The sequence below is a fragment of the Primulina huaijiensis genome, chromosome 11, assembly GCF_012295235.1.
Source record: "Primulina huaijiensis isolate GDHJ02 chromosome 11, ASM1229523v2, whole genome shotgun sequence".
NCBI lineage: Eukaryota > Viridiplantae > Streptophyta > Magnoliopsida > Lamiales > Gesneriaceae > Primulina > Primulina huaijiensis.
The window spans coordinates 19,472,669-19,493,568 of NC_133316.1; the positions used below are offsets into that span (position 1 = coordinate 19,472,669).

Genomic DNA, 20,900 nt, shown 5'->3' on the forward strand with positions numbered 1-20,900 from the left:
TCAGACAATTCATAACAAATTGCAGATAAAATATGATCATTAAATGAAAATGAAGTATTCTACAAAATCCCTCCCCCATGCTCAACATGATGGTAACTGTAATAAATATCATATCCATTTGAGCGGACATATTTTTTAAAACTTGGAATTTATGAAGCTAAGTATGATATCCAAAATGAAAAGGATGCGCAACTGCAGATTATTCTGGGATACACTTGAAGTATTAATCATCAACATATGTGTCAAACACTCGCCAGTTGTAGCATGTACTAATTAATAGGCACAACTACAAGTCAAAGCATGCAATTTGTTTGGTAGGAATATCGGTTACGTTCTGTCCAATCCTAAATTTGCAAAATTTTAATTTAATTTTTATCTGATGAAATATATATATATCAATTTCTTTATATAGTTGGTAAGTCTTGCCATATGCAGAAAATTTACCATATACATATCCCAACTCCAAGAACTCCTATTTTTCTACAATATTTGCCACTTATCGACACCCCACTCCAAAATTCATGGATAAGTATAAACAAAAGCAACCCAAGATTCAAAATCCTGGGCTCAAATCCTCTGAAGGTTCTTCTTCTTCTTACACTTTCAATATATTTCCACTTTTTTTTTCTAAGTAATTCTCTATTTATAATGATACTGATCGACATACGTACGTATATGTATATGCACACACAGAGGTGAGCAGTATTGAGTGGGAATTCATAGACATGACTGAGCAAGAAGAAGACATAATTTCAAGAATGCATCGGCTCGTGGGAGACCGGTAAGAACAGTCGAACTTCACCTATTTTCCCGGCATGTATGAACTAATGGTGGGAGATCAGCTGTTTTGCCTGAATAATTATTTCATAATCTTTCGTTATTTTTGAACTTGCAATGCCACTGTTTCCATCGGAAGCAAACGAAAGAAAAACCAAGAAAATTTGTCCATTTAACACATGAATTTTTACAAGAAACAATAGTATAATCTTGATTCCACTATTTATGGATTATTTATCTGTTAACGTCCAGTGAATTTTGTTGATTGTTTTACCTTTTATTTATTTATTTTTTGCCCCTTTTTCTTTGTAATCTCGAGTCCTACATGTGGAGAATTAAATTTGAACAACTTTGATAAATTTCAGGTGGGGTTTGATTGCCGGAAGAGTTCCTGGTCGGAAACCAGAGGAAATCGAAAGGTTTTGGCTGATGAGAAACAGTGACAGTTTCAAGGACAAAAGGATACAACGAAAGATAGAAAAGATTTCTTGATTTATGTTTATATTTTATTTAAGTCGATGTTATCCACTCTCCCCTATTATAGAAAGAGGTGGTGGTTGCAACTTTTTTGGGCCTTCTTTATTTCTTCCTCCTTTTGTCATTCTTCTTCTAGCTTTGATTCCATTAGTTGAAGAATCAACCTCTAGGTTATTGATTATGAGCATCTTCCCTGCCCAAAGTTCATTCAACTTATCATTTATATATAAAAATTTGTAAGCAAATTGTTCTATCTAAATGGCTATATGATTTCTCGTCCGAAAACTCGTATCAAACACAGACCCAACTACATCGCCAAAAGAAAAAAATTGTTGTCTGGATTATTCTCAGATCGATTCGGTGAACTGGTTAAAAATCGATCCAACCAGTTCATCATTTTTTTTATTTTTTTTAAAAAATTTGTTTAGAATTTAGTTATTTTATTTTTTGTTAAAAAATTATTTCTTATATTTTAAATATTATTTTAGTCATATATATGATTATTTGTATCTTTTTAAAAATATTATTTTAGCATTAATAGAACTAATTTGATTTATTATGTTGTTTGAAAAATATAAATATAATTAGATTTGATTATATGTATTTTGTCTTGATTTTAAACTTTTGATAAATATATATTTTTTATTATTTATATACATATTTAAGAATTTAAAATTTAAAATATATTATTTACTATATTATAATATTATTTTAAATAATATAATAATTTTCAAATTCAACCGTATGTTTGAACTATCCCATCGATTCACGAGTCTGATTCCAAAAATATTGGTTAAAATAACAAGACAGTGAGATGAAAATTTGGGAAGCTTTTGAAAAATCCAATCCTCATGTTTTTGACCATACTCGTGTCACCTCTTACTTGTGTAGCTTCAATCATTAAATTAGATTTCAGATTTTTAGATTGAAAAATTAACAAAAACTTCTTAATTATATTAATAGTCTATTTTACCGAGATTGTATGAGTGTAAACTTATTAATAACAATTATTTAATGTAAATTTTTTTTTTGGTATTTGAAACAAAATTAATGAGTTTGAAAATCTAAAACTGTTTGATAAAATATATAAAAACAAAACCAACACGGAAATGCATGCTATTCCCTTCTTAAACAGTTGGTTAATTCAAATAATTGGTGAATGTTTTGTTCTAAGCTTCCAGTTTTACATAAAACTTTTTACATTGTCTTTTTGCTTGGATCTATTTTAATAGCAAGGTTTTTGTGGATGTGTTTTGGTCATCTTGGCAACCCAGGCATCATGCAGAATTGAAATCTTTCACCTATTTTTTGTTTCCATGTTATGTCATGAACACCGAGATTTACGTAGAAAATTCTTAAAAATTATTAGGGTAAAAACCACGGGCAAGATGAAAATAATTTCACTATAATATTTTATGGTGTACAATCACTCACTGTGTTTCTAAAGATAACACACACTCTCTTAATACATGAGAACAAACACCTCACAAATATTATAGAAATAAGCACTTAAATGCTATAAGATGAGAGAAAAGTCGAAAAAGAGATGATTTCAAAATGAGGGGAGTGAGCTCTATTTATAGAGCCCCTTATCCGTGTAAAGACGCCTACCGTCTGAATCATTTCGTAAATTCTGCCAACCGTGTTTTTCGTTTTCAAATTCTGCTGCCGCTTACTATTCCCACTATGTGCTACCGGCCCATTTGTTGACTAACTAAATGACAATGCAGTAAATGCATTGTCATTTTTTGCCTACATTTCTTTCACTTGGAGATTTGATTGATAATCAAACACATCTTTTCATTCTTGTTTTTCCCTACTGTTTACGTTTTCGCTAGGCCATTTAAGGATCTACACCACTCAAACTTATCAGTGTTCACTGGCTTGATTAGAAAATCGACTATGTTATCTTTTATATGAATCTTCTGCATATCCACACTTCCTTCTTCTACTACTTCCCGTACAAAGTGAAATCGAACTCCAATGTGTTCCGTTCTATAATAAAAGGCTGGATTCTTTGCAATGTGCAAGGCCTCTGACTGTCACAAAACAAATAAACATTATCTTGTTTGTGCCCGATCTCTTCCAATAACATTTTAATCCATATTGCCTCCTTGCAAACTTGAGTAGCTGCCATGTATTCTGCTTCCGTAGTAGATAACTCCACAAATGTTTGCAGTTTTGAGACCCAACTTACTGCTCTCCCTGCAAGTGTAAACACATAACCAGCAGTAGATTTCCTCTTCTCAGGATCACATGCATAATCTGATTCGACATAGCTTTTGAGCTTAAAATCCGATCTTCCATAACATAATGCAGCATTTGAGGTACTTTTATTGTATCTAAGGATCCTCTTAACCGTGCTTCAATGCTCTCGTCCAGGATTCGCCATATACTGACTAACTGCTCCCACTGCTTGAGCAATGTCCGGTCTTGTACAGATCATGACGAACATCAAACTTCCCACTGCTAATGCATATGGTACTCTAGACATTTCTATCCTATCCGCTTCACTGAGCGGACACATCTCGGAGGATAACTTGAAGTTAACAGGAAGAAGGGTCGAGATTGGCTCAATATCTTGTATGTTGAAACGTTGCAAGATTTTCTTCAAATAATTTTTTTGGGAAAGCCAAATATTTCCGTTACTTCTGTCTCGGTGAACTTGCATTCCTAGAATCTTGTTTGCTGGTCTCAAGTCCATCATATCAAATTCCCTAGCCAATTGTGCCTTTAATCCTTGAATTTGATCTTTGTTGGGCACTGATACCAACATGTTGTCCACATACAACAGCAAAATAATAAAATCATCACCAGACCTCTTGAAATATGTACAAGGGTCTGCACTCAATCTGTTGTATCCAAGGCTCATGATATATGAATCAAATCTCTTGTACCAACACCTCGGCGCCTGTTTGAGACAGTACAGAGATTTGTTCAACCTGCAAACCAATTTCTCTTTGTCTTTTTTCGCAAAACCTTCTGGCTGGAGCATACAGATTTCTTCTTCAAGATCTCCATGAAGAAATGCAGTTTTCACATCTACCTGTTCTAGATTTGGGTCAAACACTGCACACAATATAAGCACCACTTCGACTATTGTAAGCCGAACCACATGAGAAAATTTCTCATTGAAGTCAATGTATTCTTTTTGAGCATACCCTTTTACCATTAATCTAGTACGATACCGCTTCATTTGGTTATTGCCATCGCGGTTGATCTTATAGACCCATCTGTTTCCACTAGCTTTCGTCCCTCGTGGTAGTGTAACAAGATCCCAAGTTTTATTCATGTCTAATGCCTCCAACTCTTCTTGCATTGCTATAATCCACAAGGATACATCCGAGATTTGAGTAGCCTTGTGGAAACTCGATCGCTCGCCATCCTCTGATAATAGAATATATACAATATTGCTTTCGGTGATATAATCTGAAAACCAACCTGATGGTCTTCTATCTCGAGTTGACTGTCTCATATTGGAAACCTCAGACTCAACATGTTTTTGTTCTTCGTGCTCTAGTACTACTTCACAAGAAATTTGACCTTCGTCTATCTTATTTTCCATAGAAAATATAGTAGTTTCTGAATTCAGCGTGTCTTTGTCTCTCTTTATTTTATCTTCATCGTACCTTCACATGTCGTACCTCTTGTATGGTGCAAATGGTACCATCAAACATTTTAATTTTGATAGTACCGACCCCAACGATTTCCAAGACATGATCATTTTCCATAAATACAGATCCTCCTGATACTGGTTCATAACGATCAAATCATTCTCTCCGAGATATCATGTGCCACGTCACTCCTGAATCCATAATCTATGTGTCACAAAATTTGTGCCTGCCTTCTGCAACCGTTGAAGATTCGTTGAATAATATTTCACCACTGCCTGAAGTACTGGCCACATTTCCTTGAGAAATTTTTCGATACTCGTACACTTTTTTCTTGAAGTGCCCTTTACCACCAGATTTAAAGCAGTAAATATTTTTCTTTTTATTTCTTGACTTTGATCTATCTCGTCTTTGGCTCTCATTGGAGTCATGGTCCATAAATCTTCCTCTTATCATCGGCAAAGCCTCTGCCTATTTCGAAGTTGCCAACTTATCTTCTTTATTCTTGCGTCGGCTTTCTTCTCCGAGAACTGCAGTTAAGACATCGTCGAATTTTAGAGAGCTCATAAGAATATTGTTTGGTTATGTTGATGATAAGTTGATTATATGAATCTGGTAGACTTTGAAGTAGAAGCTCTACACGTTCATTTTCCTCTATTTTATGCCCCATAGAAGTGAGTTAGGCAAATAGAATATTTAGTGTGTTGATATGATCGGTCATCGATGAGGATTCCGCTATCCGAAGAGTATAAAGCCTTCTCTTTATGAAAATCATGTTGTATAGCGACTTAACCTCGTACATCTTTGTTAGAGTATCCCAGATAACTTTTGTTTTTTTTTTATCTCAGATATACTTGACAATACTTCGTCTGCTATAGCCAAATTTAAATTGACAACATCATTATCATTCATCTCATTCCATTTTTCATCGTCCGTAATTTCCATCGGTCTATCTCTAATAGCTGCAAAGCAATTCTCTTTTCTTAAAATTGATTGTATCTTTATTTTTCACAGCATAAAATTACTTTCATTGAACTTTGTTATCTCGTACTTGACCGCCTGGACAAAATAATCCCACCTTAATAAAAAGTTTCAAAAAAACTTTTTTGATGTGGAAGATCAGTTTAGGCTGCAACCACATACTCAGAATTTTAAGAAATTTTACACCAAGGCTCTTATACCACTTGTTGGTCACACGTACGGCAATTTGAAATAATAAATATGAAAATAAAGAATAAAATGGACACCGAGATTTACGTGAAAAACCCCTAAAAATTATTAGGGTAAAAACCATGGGCAAGATGAAAAGAATTTCACTATAATATTTTACGGTGTACAACAACTCACTGTGTATCCAAAGAGAACACACACTCTCTTAGTACAGGAGAACAAACACCTCACAAATATTATAGAACCAAGCACTTAAATGTTATAAGATAAGAGAAACTCGAAGAATGGATAATTTTAGAATGAGGGGAGTGTCCGTGTGAAGACGCCTACTGTCTGAATCATTTCGTCAATTCTGCCAACCGTGTTTTTCGTCTTCAAATTTTGATGTTGCTGCTTACTATTCCCACTGAATGCTACCAGCCCATTTGTTGACTAACTAAATGATAATACATTAAATGCATTGTCATTCTTTGTCGACATATTTCTCGTCTCAAAATATGTTAAGTAAACCAGTATGCTGGACATTGGAGCATTAGAAAATGCTTACCTTGACAATGTTTATTTTATTTGGTCGTGGTCAAATCTTATATCTTTTTTCGCAATTTTCAATTGGCATGGAAATGAAGAAAAAAAACAACAAACAGTTTGGAATTTGATAGGTGTCGTTTTTGCATATTTTATCGTGTTAATTTTAATTCATTATCGTATAAATTTATGGTATCGATTCTGCATTTTTCTGTTTTAGTAATAATTTATGCATATTGTTTTCTCCTCATATGTTTCGGTTGATTTGTAGGTGGACTTGCTAAAAAGAAGGGAATAATTGGCAGAAGTGCGAGTAGAACGGCGAGAAAAAGAGCGAGCTGCGAGGACCGAGCGCTAGGGCAGGTTATTTTGCCCGTCCTAACGCACATGCATGGAAAAAATTCAAGGAAAATATCCACCCCAACGCGACACAATATGGAAAAATACCTTGGTTGATTTATTTCCTTCTTTGGTTGATTTTTGGACAAAAATAACTGATAGCAACCCTAATACACAAGAGAGGCGTGGATTTGGATTATCATTGATCAGAGGAGGCACACAGAAAGGAGTCGGAAGCAAGGAGACGGAAGAAAACAAGAGAACTTAACTGAAGAACTTAATAAGCGTTTTTGTTCTTTTTTTTTTCTTTAGTTAGGATTAAGGGGATCCTATCCCCAAACATTTATGTTGTGAATTCTTTTTGAAGATTGAATTTGGTTTAAGTATAACTAATTTTGTTATTGATTTTTCTTGCAACTTTTGAGTTTGATCAACTACGGAGGGATTTTATGTATAATATTTGAACCGAGACACACAGATCGAGACGCATTCAGCGAGCTGACGACTAATGCGTGTTTAATCCTAAAGCCTTAAATAGTGATTTAATTATAATTAGGAAGAACTTTGAAGCATGTTTAACAATTTTGGATACCACATGATAGTGATTTCAATATGTTGGTCTTGTCTAGGTTCATACCAGTAGAATTTTTGTTAGATTGTTTTAGTGAAGTACGTGATGTACTGACTGAGATATCTAAGCTTAGTATACATACTTATATGCTGCATATTTATCTGTCGCATGATACATATTTTATTGATTGGACATATTATGCATGACATATCACTTTGGGCCTGATGATATCTTTTGAGATATACCTCGTTTATTGAGGCTGCTCAGCCCTATTATGTGTTGTATACGGTTGGGTATCGAAAGCTATATTGTCCGACGGGACCCGCGAGCTCTTATAACCCTGGACATTGTAGGTCCACGTCTTCATGGTAAGTGTGGGAGTCAAAACATGTCTAGAGCAGATCAGAGACTACACATTCATACGTTTCTAGATTGAGCATGATATTATTGACTTGATGCTTGATATCCGAGCCTATTGCATTTCACATGCATCATATCAATTTGTATACGCGTATATTTTTATATTGGACGATTGTCGCTCACGTCCTTGTTTACATATTGGACATCCTATTCCACGGGACATGTCTTAGGTTGGACGGTTTGGATGGCTAGGGTAGTGGATAGAGCAATTGAGTTTTCGGAGGTAATCCAGTGAAGATTTTATTTCATTTCTCGTATTTTTTTGCATGATTATGATTTCGATTTGGTTGTATAAACTATTAAAACTGAGATTATTGTTATGTTTTTGTTTGGGTTATAAGATGATTAAGTTATTTGGTTTTCGCTGTTTAATTGTTGTTATAAAGTTTAATTATGTATGCTTATTAGTCTGTTTAGTGCTGATTCGAGTAAATGTGCTACATACAAAACGCCTTCACTTCTTTATCCAAAAAGACACAAACCGGTAATTTACCTATAACTTTTTCATATGGTAACGGTGGCTTATCAGGATTCAATTTTTTGTTCATGTCACTGTTCCTGTTGATTACTAAAATCATATCTGTAAAAGATATAGTTTTCTGGTCTTGGCAGTGTGCTCCGATGAGGAGCAAGGTAGACACACTTGCATTTTACGAAGATAATATTCAAAGAATAAGTGAAGGTACGTTATCGTTCTTAGGCTTTTACTTACTTTTTATATATTTTTTAGCATTGTATTCTGTATGTTATTTCTAGGCTTTTAGCTAGAAAAGGCTCTGCATGCTGGTTTCATTAGGACTACAAATTCTTAAAAACATGGTTTAAGTTTTATGTTTCTCACTTATGTTTAGCGGATTCTTTGAGGTGATGTGTTAGCTGAAAGTGTTGGCTTTCTATCTTTAAACTCCATCATGATATGTTTCCAATTTGCTAACATGGTCTGTGGAAAATTATATCATTATGTGATATCATTATTTACTTTACTGATTTAGCAGTTACAAATAATTATTTGGGTGGTAATATACTAATATTTGTTTAGCTCGTCAATGCATCGAATCTATCTTAAGGGGTAATTATCCTTCATTGCTGAATCATGAAATCCAACTCCTTAACAAGGGTCATCATGACATTTATCTTCCTGGAAAATCTTCATTTCAAGTGAGTTCCTTTCTTGAAAATATACTGTTACTTTTTTCTCCTGCATAAAAGACTTAAACATGCAGCCTTTTTAGTGAGGTTTGAAAAGAACTATACAATTTTTTATTGTCCGTTTCCCAGGTTGCCATGCAAAATTCAATCATTCGAGGCCTCTTTACTTTCGTTTCTACATGATATACTGTTATATGACGTCAGGACTTGGAGTATACACGTCTCAATAATAAATGGAGACTGCCACAATACATCGTAGAACCAGACATTTTCACTTTTCTCGCAGAATTTGCTGGTTTTACGGCTGTTTAGTATGCTGAATTTTGGGGAAAAAATTTCCTTGTGGATCTTCGCTTAATACTTGGTTTTTTGAAGGTAAATTCATCATCTCGAAAGTGGTGATGAAAAGCAAAGATTTCAAGTATCTCCAAAGGGTTGTTTGGAGCTTAACCCTTCAGATGCAAGGGAGTCCGCGGCTGCACAAGTTATCGTCAAAATACAGGACCAAGCTGCTGAATAGTTTGGATTTCATGGAGTCAATCTTGTTTAAAGGTGCATATAGAGAGTGTCTACAAAAAAACTTCGTATATGCTGAGAGAAAGAGGAAGATATATTTTTGGTAAAAATGGTCAATGTGAGGTTAACTTGCGACTTTTTTTTTGGTGAAATACAAAAGCGGACCAATGAACATGATCTCGCATTTCATGAATAGGGATGTAAAAGTAGTGTTAGCGCTTGGTTTCATTCCTTTAGTAACTCAACCATGCATTAGCTAAAATGGAAGTCAAACGCGAACTGAACTCGATCAATATAATGTTCCACAGGTTTTAAGAAAGACCTACCATAAGTTGGTACCAAAAAATTGGGGGATTGCCCCAATCTTCTAGCTAGCTTATATAAGTCTATATTTTTTGATACATTTGTTTTGTTGGGATTGGGATTAAAGGACGAGAAATCCAAGCTTGGTAAAACAAGATTGAATTTACTCGTGGACATGAAGGGTTGAAGTGGTTTCATAGAGCCAAATCTATAAATTCCCAATTTAATTATACTTTTTAAAATAGGTTGGATTGCTATTCAAAAGTATTATATACTTGTGAAAATTTCAAATTTTTAATCAAATTATATCACTCAAAAAAAAAATTTCCACAAATGAATTAAATATTATTTCGAAATCATGACAAATGAGCCGGCCGGATAAGGTGGGATTCCTAGTGGCGTGGTTCTTCTTGATTCACCCGAAGCATCGACGGGGAGCGAAAATTGAGATTCGAGAAATGAAAGAAAGCGATGATCTTTACGTCAAGCTCCCTCAAGATGTAATCTTCCAAATCCTCTTCAAGCTCCCCACAAGAACCCTACTAAATCTCAGGTGCGTCTCCAAATCCTTTGTTTCCTTAATCTCTCACCCCTATTTCCTCAGACTCCGCCTATCCTGCGCCACCGCCGCCTCCCACCACCTCCTGTACTATGAATCCTCGGATTACACGAAAATATACTTTTCTTTTCATGATTCCCAGACGTTTTCTCTGTGTCAAAAGCTCGAAACTCCATTCAAGAGTGTTAATGGTTACTTGAGGCTTGTCGGTTCTAGCAGGGGAGTTGTGTGTTTGTTCGATACCAATTATTTTAACTTTGTTGGCACTGTGATTTTATGGAACCCCTTTATTGGGAAGTACAAGATTCTGCCTTGTGTGCAAGGATTTCGTTGTTTTAAGAGTAGTTTCTCGCATATGGCTGTTGGGTTTGGATTTGATCAGACTAATCTTGACTTTAAAGTTGTGAAAATCTTGTACGGTTATGATGATAATGAGCATGAGTTACGATCGGAGGCTTTGGTGTATGGAGTCAAAACTGGATCTTGGAGGAATATTGGACAGGTCGTGCCTTGTTTCATGCCTAAAAATTGGTGTAGCAATGCGTTTGTGCATGGTGTTGTGCATTGGATGGCATATAGGAGGCCGCAATTTGACGGCCATCTGAATTGCATCATGGGTTTTGATGTGGTTGAGGATATTTTCACGTTAATGGAGTTGCCTCAAAATCTTGGACCAAACTGTAAGGAATTGAGGTTGTCTCCCTTGGTTAACGAGAAATCTTTGTCTCTCTTTGTAAGTCATCGTGAGAATATGGGTGAGTCATGGGATGTGTGGTTGATGAATGACTATGGGAATGTGGATTCTTGGACGCTAAAATATGTCATTGTGTTAGAGCAGGTTTTTGTTCCCATTAAGATTGTAAATGATGGTGAAATATTAGCTGCAATAAGTGACGAATTATTGGTTTTGATGAATGTAGAAACACAGGAAGTTATGGATCTTGCAGTTTGCGGATTGCCACTATCGTTCTATGCAGCTGATTATGACCCGAGCTTGGCTTTGATTGATATCGGACAACTACTCACGGAGTAGGATTCTACACATCATAAAATGCCTCAAGAAAGCTCGTTATAGGCTGGAATGATTATTACACAGTAGTTATTACATCTTGTGAACAAATGGATCAGATCTTTTAGATACCAAATTTCAGAATGGGATGGCAATCATATTTCTCAATCTCTGTGCATATATATGACATCTATGTGGTTATATTAGTATCATCTTTATAGTTCTTGTATACTGTAGTCTTACTTTTGAAATCTGTAATTTGCATCCCTTGGAACATATTGTCAGCATATAAATGTACGTTCCTGTTATAGAATAGTTGGACTGAAAGTTTCTCCCAGGAGTATATCTGCCCTTTACTTTAATCACTATTTGCGAACCATCTGACTTTTTAAACCCGTATATCTCGGAACCTTATTTTTGTCTTTGAACCCTGAAGCTGGTTGCCATGCTTAGCCATTTATCAATGATGAATTTTTTGTTTGAGTCTCACTATGGAGAACTGCTTTGATCTTACATCCAGATTCACAAGTAATTGTATAGTTCAGAAGTTTGAGAGGAGACTGGTATTTGGGGTTTGGGTTCTAAATTGGCGTTTAAGGTCTCACATCAACTATGCGAATACATCCCTCCCCTCTTTTCCTGCAGCCGTCAATACAAATCTATCAAGTTGTTGAGTTGGACTATCATTTTGTTCGAGAAAGGCCGAGACCTTAGACCATCCTTATGAAACTTCGGATAGAAAGCCAAAAGCAGCGAGCTTATGAGGTATCGATCACATAGTAGAAAAAGGCGTCCTTTTCTATTATTTGGATAAGGCCTTCTTTGTTGACAAAAATCAACCCGCCAAAGAAAGAAACGGGGCAGCCCCCTGGAATTATGGCTATAACCTGCCCAACCAGATCAAACTCATTCAAAAGATCGAGAAGGTTGGAAACATTTAACTATTTGGATTGGCCACTGAATATAGGAACCAACGTCTCATAATCAAAGTGTGCCTATTGAAAGGCTGGAATGTTATGTTAGGTGTCAGTGTTAAATTCTATTTGTTCCCGAACCACAGCCTGGTTGTAGATTGATATATTTCATTAAATTTAATAGAGCCCATTATCATGTGAATGATAGATTCTTAGTTTTGTTTTTGTTTTTGTTTTCGGAGTTGGGGAGGGGTAAGTTATAAAGGTACAACTGGATCTTGAGTCTGATGTATCGTCTCAAACTTGAATTATTGATATTAGATGAACATGCAAAATTGTAGATATCTTTAAAAAAAAAACCAAGATTGTAGATTTTTTTGTCTTGGTTTTGATAATTTTGTGTCAAGATCAATGTGACGATTTTTTTTGTCATGTACCACCCTAAAATAAAGGGTGTTGCCTACCGGACTTAACCATTTTAATTTGTAAATAATAAATATCTTTTTTAAAAAAATATTAAGCTATTATAGGTAAAATTTCAATTGACGTATGTAAAAAACAGCATACTGATTTTTTAATACATTTTCTATCATCTACACAATTTTGAAAAAAGAAACTATTTTTTATACCTTTCAAAAATAAAAGATATCATGTGCATATATAGGATTTATATTTGTGAAAAAGATCGGCTCTCTCAATATCCGGCTCTAAAAATAATATTTTTTTGTCATAAAAAGTAATATTTTTTTTATTAATCAGGTTGGATAAGAGATTCGCCTAATAAAATTGACATCTGAGACGATCTTATTTTGTGCCCAAAAAATAGCAAAAAGAAATATGTATCTATTTAATTTGTTAAGTACTTTTTATAATAATTGAAACTAAAATAAGAATTTAGATAATCTGAGATGGATGTGCAAAAATTTCTAGTCCTGCAAATTGTGAAAAAAAATAAAAATAAAAGAAAACGTATCCATCCTGAAATTCGTTCGTTTAAAAGGGTTGGGTCTCACTACATCCAATCTGAAACTGAGATTCTTATCCCTGACATGGAAATTCACATGAAATTCAGAACCTCTTTCCTCGAATTTGGATAATAAATAAAATAATAATTAATTGTTTCGTTTTGACAAAGTTTAAAAAACTTCTCAAAAATTTTATTGACAATAAATAAAATGGTATGATCTCATCAATATTTATAAAGACTAGTTATTATGCACACGCGATGCGTGTGTACAATCTTTTTTATTATTATTGATGGACTAAAGTGAAATTTGACAAATTATAGAAGGACTAAATTGAAATTTGAATTGTTGAAATAAATTAAAACAAAAACAAAAAACAAAAAACAAAAGTGTAATATTAATATCATGTAAGGGTAAAATTGGAAAAAAAAAGTTGGTGTTCTCTCTAGGTAGTTATTATCATGTCCTCACACTTAATATAATAGTATAGATAGTATAAATATAAGATGATTCAAATATATTCGTATTTATCATAAAAATTAATATTTTTCAATAAATGACCTAAATAGAATATCTGTATCACAAAATTTACTCATTAAATTATCTCACAAGAATTTTTGTGTAAATAAAAATGGAATCATCAGTCCATTGATTCAAATAATCGGTTCTTGAATTCTAGTATCTCTTGGTATTTTTTCGGGAAAGAGTCTCTTATATTTCAATTTTTAACTAGCACAATTAGAATCCATTTTTTTTAAAGAATAAATATTTTCTACAATTTTTTTATTTAGTTTGTGGAACAATATTAGTTTTATATATATTTTTTTAGAAAATATATTATAATATAATATAATTATTTTACAAAATCGAAATAGTTGCAATTTAGTAAATAAGGACAAAGGCCAAATGACGGATCGATTTGGTCGATTTTTGAACGTTATTTTTCATATAAATTTCTATGCTAATTAGAAATATAATATAAAAAAATCCATTTTTTAGCCAACAAGTTTACTTCGTAGTAATCTGACATATTCATTTGAAATTTTATAAGAATAAAATAAATAATTCGAAACACATATCAATAAATTGTTATATCTCACACAAAACCTTCAAAATTCATATTCGAAAATATAATTAAAAGCAGTAAATAATTACGATTAATATTTCGTAAAAAAATATATTTCTAAAATATTATAATTTTCTTTTTTTAAAAAAAAAAAAGAATTAAAAAAGAAGATGCTACCTATTCGTACTACGCGTAGCTTGGATTTATTAAACCGCCTAAACATATAGTAAGCAGAATATATCATACAGACGCGTAATTTTGGTTTATATCTTTGTAAAGTAGACGCGTAATAACTAAAAAAATTGGACCACTCGGTGCAAAATTTTCAAGCCGCCGTCTCAAATTTTCAAATTCTTTCGATCTGATTTATAAAAAAATGTTACTTTTTATGTCAAAAATATTACTTTTAATTAAGATATGGATCGATCGACGCGTCTAACGAATATAGATATGTGATAAAAAAAACTAGATTGTATTTTAAAATAGTTGTCATGAAAAAATTAAATCTGAAATTTTTATATTTATGAATAACATATTCACCAAATCTGAAATTTTTGTTTTACAATATATTGATGTAGATTTGGCAAGTAAATTAAAGTATAATTCAGCTGAAAATAACATTATATTATTCACAAAGTTGACAAGTAATCTGATCAGTAATATATATTTATATAAACGACGAGATCTTAGTATAACATGAAAAATAANTATTGGACCACTCGGTGCAAAATTTTCAAGCCGCCGTCTCAGATTTTCAAATTCTTTCGATCTGATTTATAAAAAAAATGTTACTTTTCATGTCAAAAATATTACTTTTAATTGGGATATGGATCGATCGACGCGTCTAACGAATATAGATATGTGATAAAAAAAACTAGATTGTATTTTAAAATAGTTGTCATGAAAAAATTAAATTTGGGATTTTTATATTTATGAATAACATATTCACCAAATCTGAAATTTTTATTTTACAATATATTGATGTAGATTTGGCAAGTAAATTAAAGTATAATTCAGCTGAAAATAACATTATATTATGCACAAAGTTGACAAGTAATCTGATCAGTAATATATTTATATAAACGACGAGATCTTAGTATAACATGAAAAATAAAATAATAAAGTTAATGCTTTGAAATCACAAGGTTTTTGACTTAATTGCGTATGATCGTATATAATATTATTATAATAATTTTTTTATATATATAAAAGATTATCATTATACGTCGATAAATAAATGTTGTCCTTTTCGATACACGTTAGCCGCGATTTATTAATCATGCAATAAAGAAATAGGACTTCTTATTTGAATAGTAAATATATGTACTTAAATTAATCAAATTAAATACAAGAAAGTTTATGAAAATTTGAAAGTTATATCGATAGTTAAGATTTTATTAAAAAAGAATTGTGTATTTTCATATATATTATATATACTTGAAAAATTTTACATGCGACATATATGTGAATTTTTGTATAAATATAATTTAATATTTTTCATGATAAGTATGAACTAGGTTGACTCGTNAATAAAGTTAATGATTTGAAATCACAAGATTTTTGACTTAATTGCGTATGATCGTATATAATATTATTATAATATTTTATATATATATATATAAAAGATTATCATAATACGTCGATAAATAAATGTTGTCCTTTTCGATACACGTTAGCCGCGATTTATTAATCATGCAATAAAGAAATAGGACTTCTTATTTGAATAGTAAATATATGTACTTAAATTAATCAAATTAAATACAAGAAAGTTTATGAAAATTTGAAAGTTATATCGATAGTTAAGATTTTATTAAAAAAGAATTGTGTATTTTCATATATATTATATATACTTGAAAAATTTTACATGCGACATATATGTGAATTTTTGTATAAATATAATTTAATATTTTTCATGATAAGTATGAACTAGGTTGACTCGTCTCATAAATAAATAGATGTGACATTATCTCATAAAAGACTTACTAAAAAACAACTAATAGTTCTCTCATGTGTGATTTACCTAAATTTTATTTATATTTCTTGTTTTATATATTTAATCAAATAATTATCTCAATAAATTTAATAAATTGAAAATATATCATCAAATTAACTTAAAACTAATATCCTATTGTTTGCCTCTAAAGTGCAAGCAACATGCGGTTATCCAGTGCTTTCACATGACGTAGTATTGATTACGTCATTATTCATCTTTTTGTATATATTTATTATAATTTTATTTAGTGAGTCACCGAGTATTAATTATATTTAAATAAAGGGAAACAACGCGGAAGCAAGTTCTATGATTCGTGGAAATTGGACAAGATTCTTTAATTCCCTTGACTTTCGAGAAATATTTTTAGAGGAAAAATATATTTGGAAATTCTTTGGTACAAAATGTTGGCTCGTGAAGAGTCGACTATCTATGAAATCTTATGTTGCGAATTTGCCAAACAAAATGTCACATTAAATAATGGAATACTCTGTAATAAAAAGAAATTAAAAGAAAAGAAAAAAAGAACAGTGGATTTTCTTTTTTAATTCGCTACCTTTTATGGTCGAAAAAAGAAATATAAACAAGTTTTTGTTGATTTTTCGAGGTAAAAGATCTAATAATTTTCCGACAATAGAGACGCACAAAATATATATAAACCAATAACTCATTTATTTTAGCGCTGTACTGAAAAAGTAGCGTAATTTTAAATACTTCTTACTCATCACATGTTGGTTGTCTTATCTTTGGGGTGTATCCGTGATTATTTTCGAACATGATCGTTTTTTGGAAAAGAAAAACATAACAAAAATTGTATAGTTGATATAAGAATATGTGTCAATAATTTATAACGCATCTATTCATTAAAATCTCAAATTCGATACGAGATCGTTTGAGACGAAATTGTAACAAAACCACTATCCACATCTAAAAATAGAATTTAATTTGTTTATGATGATGTTTATTTCAAAAGTCTAGCGCTTATGAGGAGGCAACTGATGAGTAATGCAGAATGAGTCTACTGAATTCTATGAACAATAATAATTGTTTATAGAAGCTCGAATGATAAAATTCTTTTAAGTCTTTCATTCTTCTGTTTTCAGGAGTTATTTGTTGAAAGATTATTGGCTAGTGAATTTTTTTTCAAAGTGCTGATTTTAATAATCTTAAGTTAATTACTTTCGTGTAGTTAATCACCAAAACTTAAATGTTATAATATGAACTATATCAATAACTACTGGAATGAAAATTGTTAAATATTTTATAATATTTGAAATAAAAACTATTGTAAGACAATCTCACGAGCTAATTTTTTGAAATAGATATTCAATTCGAATTGATTCATGAAAAATATTATTTTGTAAACTGAAAACATCATTTTTAACTTTAAATATGAATCACGTTAACCATGTCACAAAAATAAATCAGCAAGACATCCTAAAAAAAACCTACTTTGTTTGAAATGACTCGCTTTCATTCATTGGACATATTTGTTAACTTTCCTAACAAAGTAATAATATAACAATCAAATGACTGGAAGAGGCGTTCCATACGCAGCTCACTCTCTCCAATCACATCTTGTTGTCTAAAACAATTTTAATAATTAATTATATCGTTTTTTAAAAAAAAAAACGATAAAAATTTCCCAAGTAGGTACGTACATTGTGGTGGCCATTTGAACCGGTCAGCAATGGAATAGTTATAATCTCTTTTCCCACAATTCCACACGATTATTTACCAAAAATCCAAAGCCACCTTATTTTATTTATGTATTTATTTTATATTCTCTTCTTATAAATTACATAATATATATACATATAGCTCTCCTTGCTAATTAAATCCTCAATCAGATTCAAAACTTCTTCTTCCATCACGCACCCCATTACGTCCAACAAGGAAGGTGAAGCCACACACCCTTTGTTCCGATTTAAAATATTCTCGATCAGAATCAAGATACATCAGATATATAAAGCTGCAGTCTTTTTGGGTTATTTCGAAATGGAAAATCTTGGAACCTGTAATAAAGATAGTCTTATAATTGAGCTAACTCGAGGGAGGAGTTATGTGAATCAGCTGAAAAAAGAGCTTCACCCCACTCCTGCTTCATGTGTTCATTTACTGGAGAGAGTACTTTCTTCTTATGATAATGCATTATCGCTGCTTGATTGCATGGCTTTGCTACGGAATGGAGACCCCAGATGCGAAGGATCCGACCCGGACTCTAAGGGTCATGAAGTCCTAAGCAAAAATTCCAAGAAAAGGTTAGTTGTTTACGTTTTTGGAGATTTGTATTTTTGGGTTTTTCCCATAGATTAGTTCTAGTGTAACTAAATGAAATTAGGGGTGTCAATCGGGTCGGGTGGGTCAGGTTTCGGGTCAACCATCGAAATTTTTTTTATTTTTTTCTCAACCCGAACCCGAAGCAACCCGAAAACCCCCAACCCAAACACGAACCCGTCTAACCCGTCTAACCCGAATTTTATTTAAAAAAATTAATGAAAAAATTCGAAAAAATAAAAAATAATAGTAATATTTTAATTTAAACACATAATAACAAAATTTTCGATTAAAATTTGAAAGTTTAATGGTAGAAAATTAAAAGTATATTTACTAAATTAAATAAACAATTGTTAAAAAAATAAAAAAAAAATACAAATAAATATTAAATGATGAAAATTTATCATATAAATATACAATAAATTTTGTTCAAACATACAATATATAAAAATATAGGTAATATTTTCAAAAAAAAAGTTTTCGGGTCAACCCACGACCCAACCCGAAACCCGTCTAACCTAGTACTAACCCGAACCCACCCCAACCCGAACAACCCCAACCCGAACCTGATTTTTTTCGTGTTGGATCGTGTCGAGTTGACGGATCGTGTCGCATTTTGACACCCTTGCATGAAATGGTTTTGATTCTTTCAAGAAAAAAAATGGTATTTGCAGAAAGACATTAGCTACATGGAGCCAACTGCGTGTGTGCACTGAAATAGGGTTTGAAAGTCAACTTGATGATGGCTATTACTGGAGGAAATATGGGCAGAAAGATATTTTAGGGGCTAAGCATCCAAGGTGAGACTTTCCTTTTTTTTTTGTGAGGGGTGGCCGAGCGGTGAGACATGTATATATATAATATATTTCGAAATCAAAAATTTTATTCAATTGTTCAATCCTCTCCTTAAAGACATTGTACTGCAACTCTTAGGGTTGTTGACTTCTGTAATATAATGCAACTTGCTTCAGTTGCTGTGTGAATTAACTACAAGGGATATGTGCTTGCCTGGTTTTTCTCTATGAAGTAAATGATAATATCCACCAGATGTAAGGATAGGATCATAGTTGAATCGCCACAACTTGTTTGAAGGAATTTCAGAACTTATATTTTAGTGGAATCAAGAATCTGACGGTGACCATTTGATGTGTTGAAATTGCAGGGCTTATTATAGATGCACTCATCGCCGTACGCAAGGATGCTTGGCGACTAAACAAGTGCAACGAACAGATAAAGACACTTCGATTTTCGAAGTGACTTACAGAGGGAAACACACATGTATTCAGGAAACGCGGAAAAGGAAAAAAGAAAATCTTGATATAAAAAAGAGTCGAGAAGAAAAGGAAGCGAATGCAAGACGTTCAGGACAGAAGAATTTGACCTTTAAACCAGAGAATCAAGAAAAGTCCATTAAGGATGAGAGTGTTCCAACTTTTACATCTTCTCCCACACCAATTGGATATGAAAATGTGGAAACTTCATTCTTTTCGAAGCCCGGAAACTTTGTTGGAATGAGTAATCCGCCTCCGTTTTGGTCTCCAGACAAATCCGAGTCTTATCTCCTACTTTCACCATGCCAGATTAATGATATTGAGCTTAGTGACATTTTACAAAGTTCAGAATCAGATTTTGCAGAAATAAACTTCAATCCATCCCCAATCGAGGATTTCCCATCGGGAGAGTTGGATCTCTTGATGGATCAAATCGACTTCAGCTCTTGTTTCATGGATCCATCTGATTATTTTAAATAAAATCTCGTATGCTACTGATTCACCGCAAAGCAAGATGTGGGGAAACATTAGTAAAGTTGTGCTTGCCTAGTTACAGATTCAAGCCACTAGCCAGCATCGAGAGTGATTCAAACTTGTTTATATTGTCGAGTCATCAATAAATCTTGTCTTTTTGGAGTAACTGTTTATGTAATTAGCCCTTTGCTAGATTTAGGAATCTTGATGACTAGAAGAGATATGTTTAGTTGTTTGGGACTTGGTTTCATAGTCTTGAAAGAAGACTTTGTTCATTTCCCTGTTTATTTCAAATTTTTATTGAAATCCCATGTTCCTCCATTTTTATTTTGAACCCAATCAATCAAATTGTTCTTCGTATATTCGGTATAAATTTGGCATAATTTCAAGAACCGAGATTATTTTTCTTCTTGTTTATCAAGCGGGCAAAAACTGAAACAACATTTTGCTCAAGTTTTTTTAATAAAAGCTGCAATCTCTGCTGAGCTCTAGCGCATATTAATCTTCAAATTTGGAG

General features: G+C 32.5%; 3 protein-coding genes across 3 annotated transcripts; all 3 read left to right on the forward strand.

Moving 5' to 3' along the window:
- The first annotated feature begins 418 nt into the window (after positions 1–418).
- LOC140988551 (MYB-like transcription factor ETC3) lies at positions 419–1,519 on the forward strand. The gene is made up of 3 exons (XM_073457553.1): positions 419–582; positions 694–781; positions 1,143–1,519. The coding sequence occupies exons 1-3, from the start codon at positions 522–524 to the stop codon at positions 1,267–1,269; spliced, it is 276 nt and encodes a 91-aa protein (XP_073313654.1). The 5' UTR covers positions 419–521; the 3' UTR covers positions 1,270–1,519.
- Positions 1,520–10,172: 8,653 nt separating this feature from the next.
- On the forward strand, positions 10,173–11,594 carry LOC140988687 (F-box/kelch-repeat protein At3g06240-like). Its single transcript, XM_073457731.1, has one exon. It carries the CDS (start codon positions 10,224–10,226, stop codon positions 11,448–11,450), a length of 1,227 nt encoding a protein of 408 aa, XP_073313832.1. The 5' UTR covers positions 10,173–10,223; the 3' UTR covers positions 11,451–11,594.
- Positions 11,595–18,207: 6,613 nt separating this feature from the next.
- LOC140987492 (WRKY DNA-binding transcription factor 70-like) lies at positions 18,208–20,775 on the forward strand. Its single transcript, XM_073456020.1, has 3 exons — positions 18,208–18,622; positions 19,313–19,438; positions 19,801–20,775. The coding sequence occupies exons 1-3, from the start codon at positions 18,360–18,362 to the stop codon at positions 20,387–20,389; spliced, it is 978 nt and encodes a 325-aa protein (XP_073312121.1). The 5' UTR covers positions 18,208–18,359; the 3' UTR covers positions 20,390–20,775.
- The last annotated feature ends 125 nt before the right edge of the window (positions 20,776–20,900 follow it).

Coding starts and splice junctions, on each gene's coding strand:
- LOC140988551 (XM_073457553.1), top strand. CDS start 522: ATGGATAAGTATAAACAAAAGCAACCCAAGATTCAAAATCCTGGGCTC. Junction 583..693: donor TGGGCTCAAATCCTCTGAAG/GTTCTTCTTCTT, acceptor ATGCACACACAG/AGGTGAGCAGTATTGAGTGG. Junction 782..1,142: donor CATCGGCTCGTGGGAGACCG/GTAAGAACAGTC, acceptor GATAAATTTCAG/GTGGGGTTTGATTGCCGGAA.
- LOC140988687 (XM_073457731.1), top strand. CDS start 10,224: ATGAGCCGGCCGGATAAGGTGGGATTCCTAGTGGCGTGGTTCTTCTTG.
- LOC140987492 (XM_073456020.1), top strand. CDS start 18,360: ATGGAAAATCTTGGAACCTGTAATAAAGATAGTCTTATAATTGAGCTA. Junction 18,623..19,312: donor AGCAAAAATTCCAAGAAAAG/GTTAGTTGTTTA, acceptor TGGTATTTGCAG/AAAGACATTAGCTACATGGA. Junction 19,439..19,800: donor TTAGGGGCTAAGCATCCAAG/GTGAGACTTTCC, acceptor TTGAAATTGCAG/GGCTTATTATAGATGCACTC.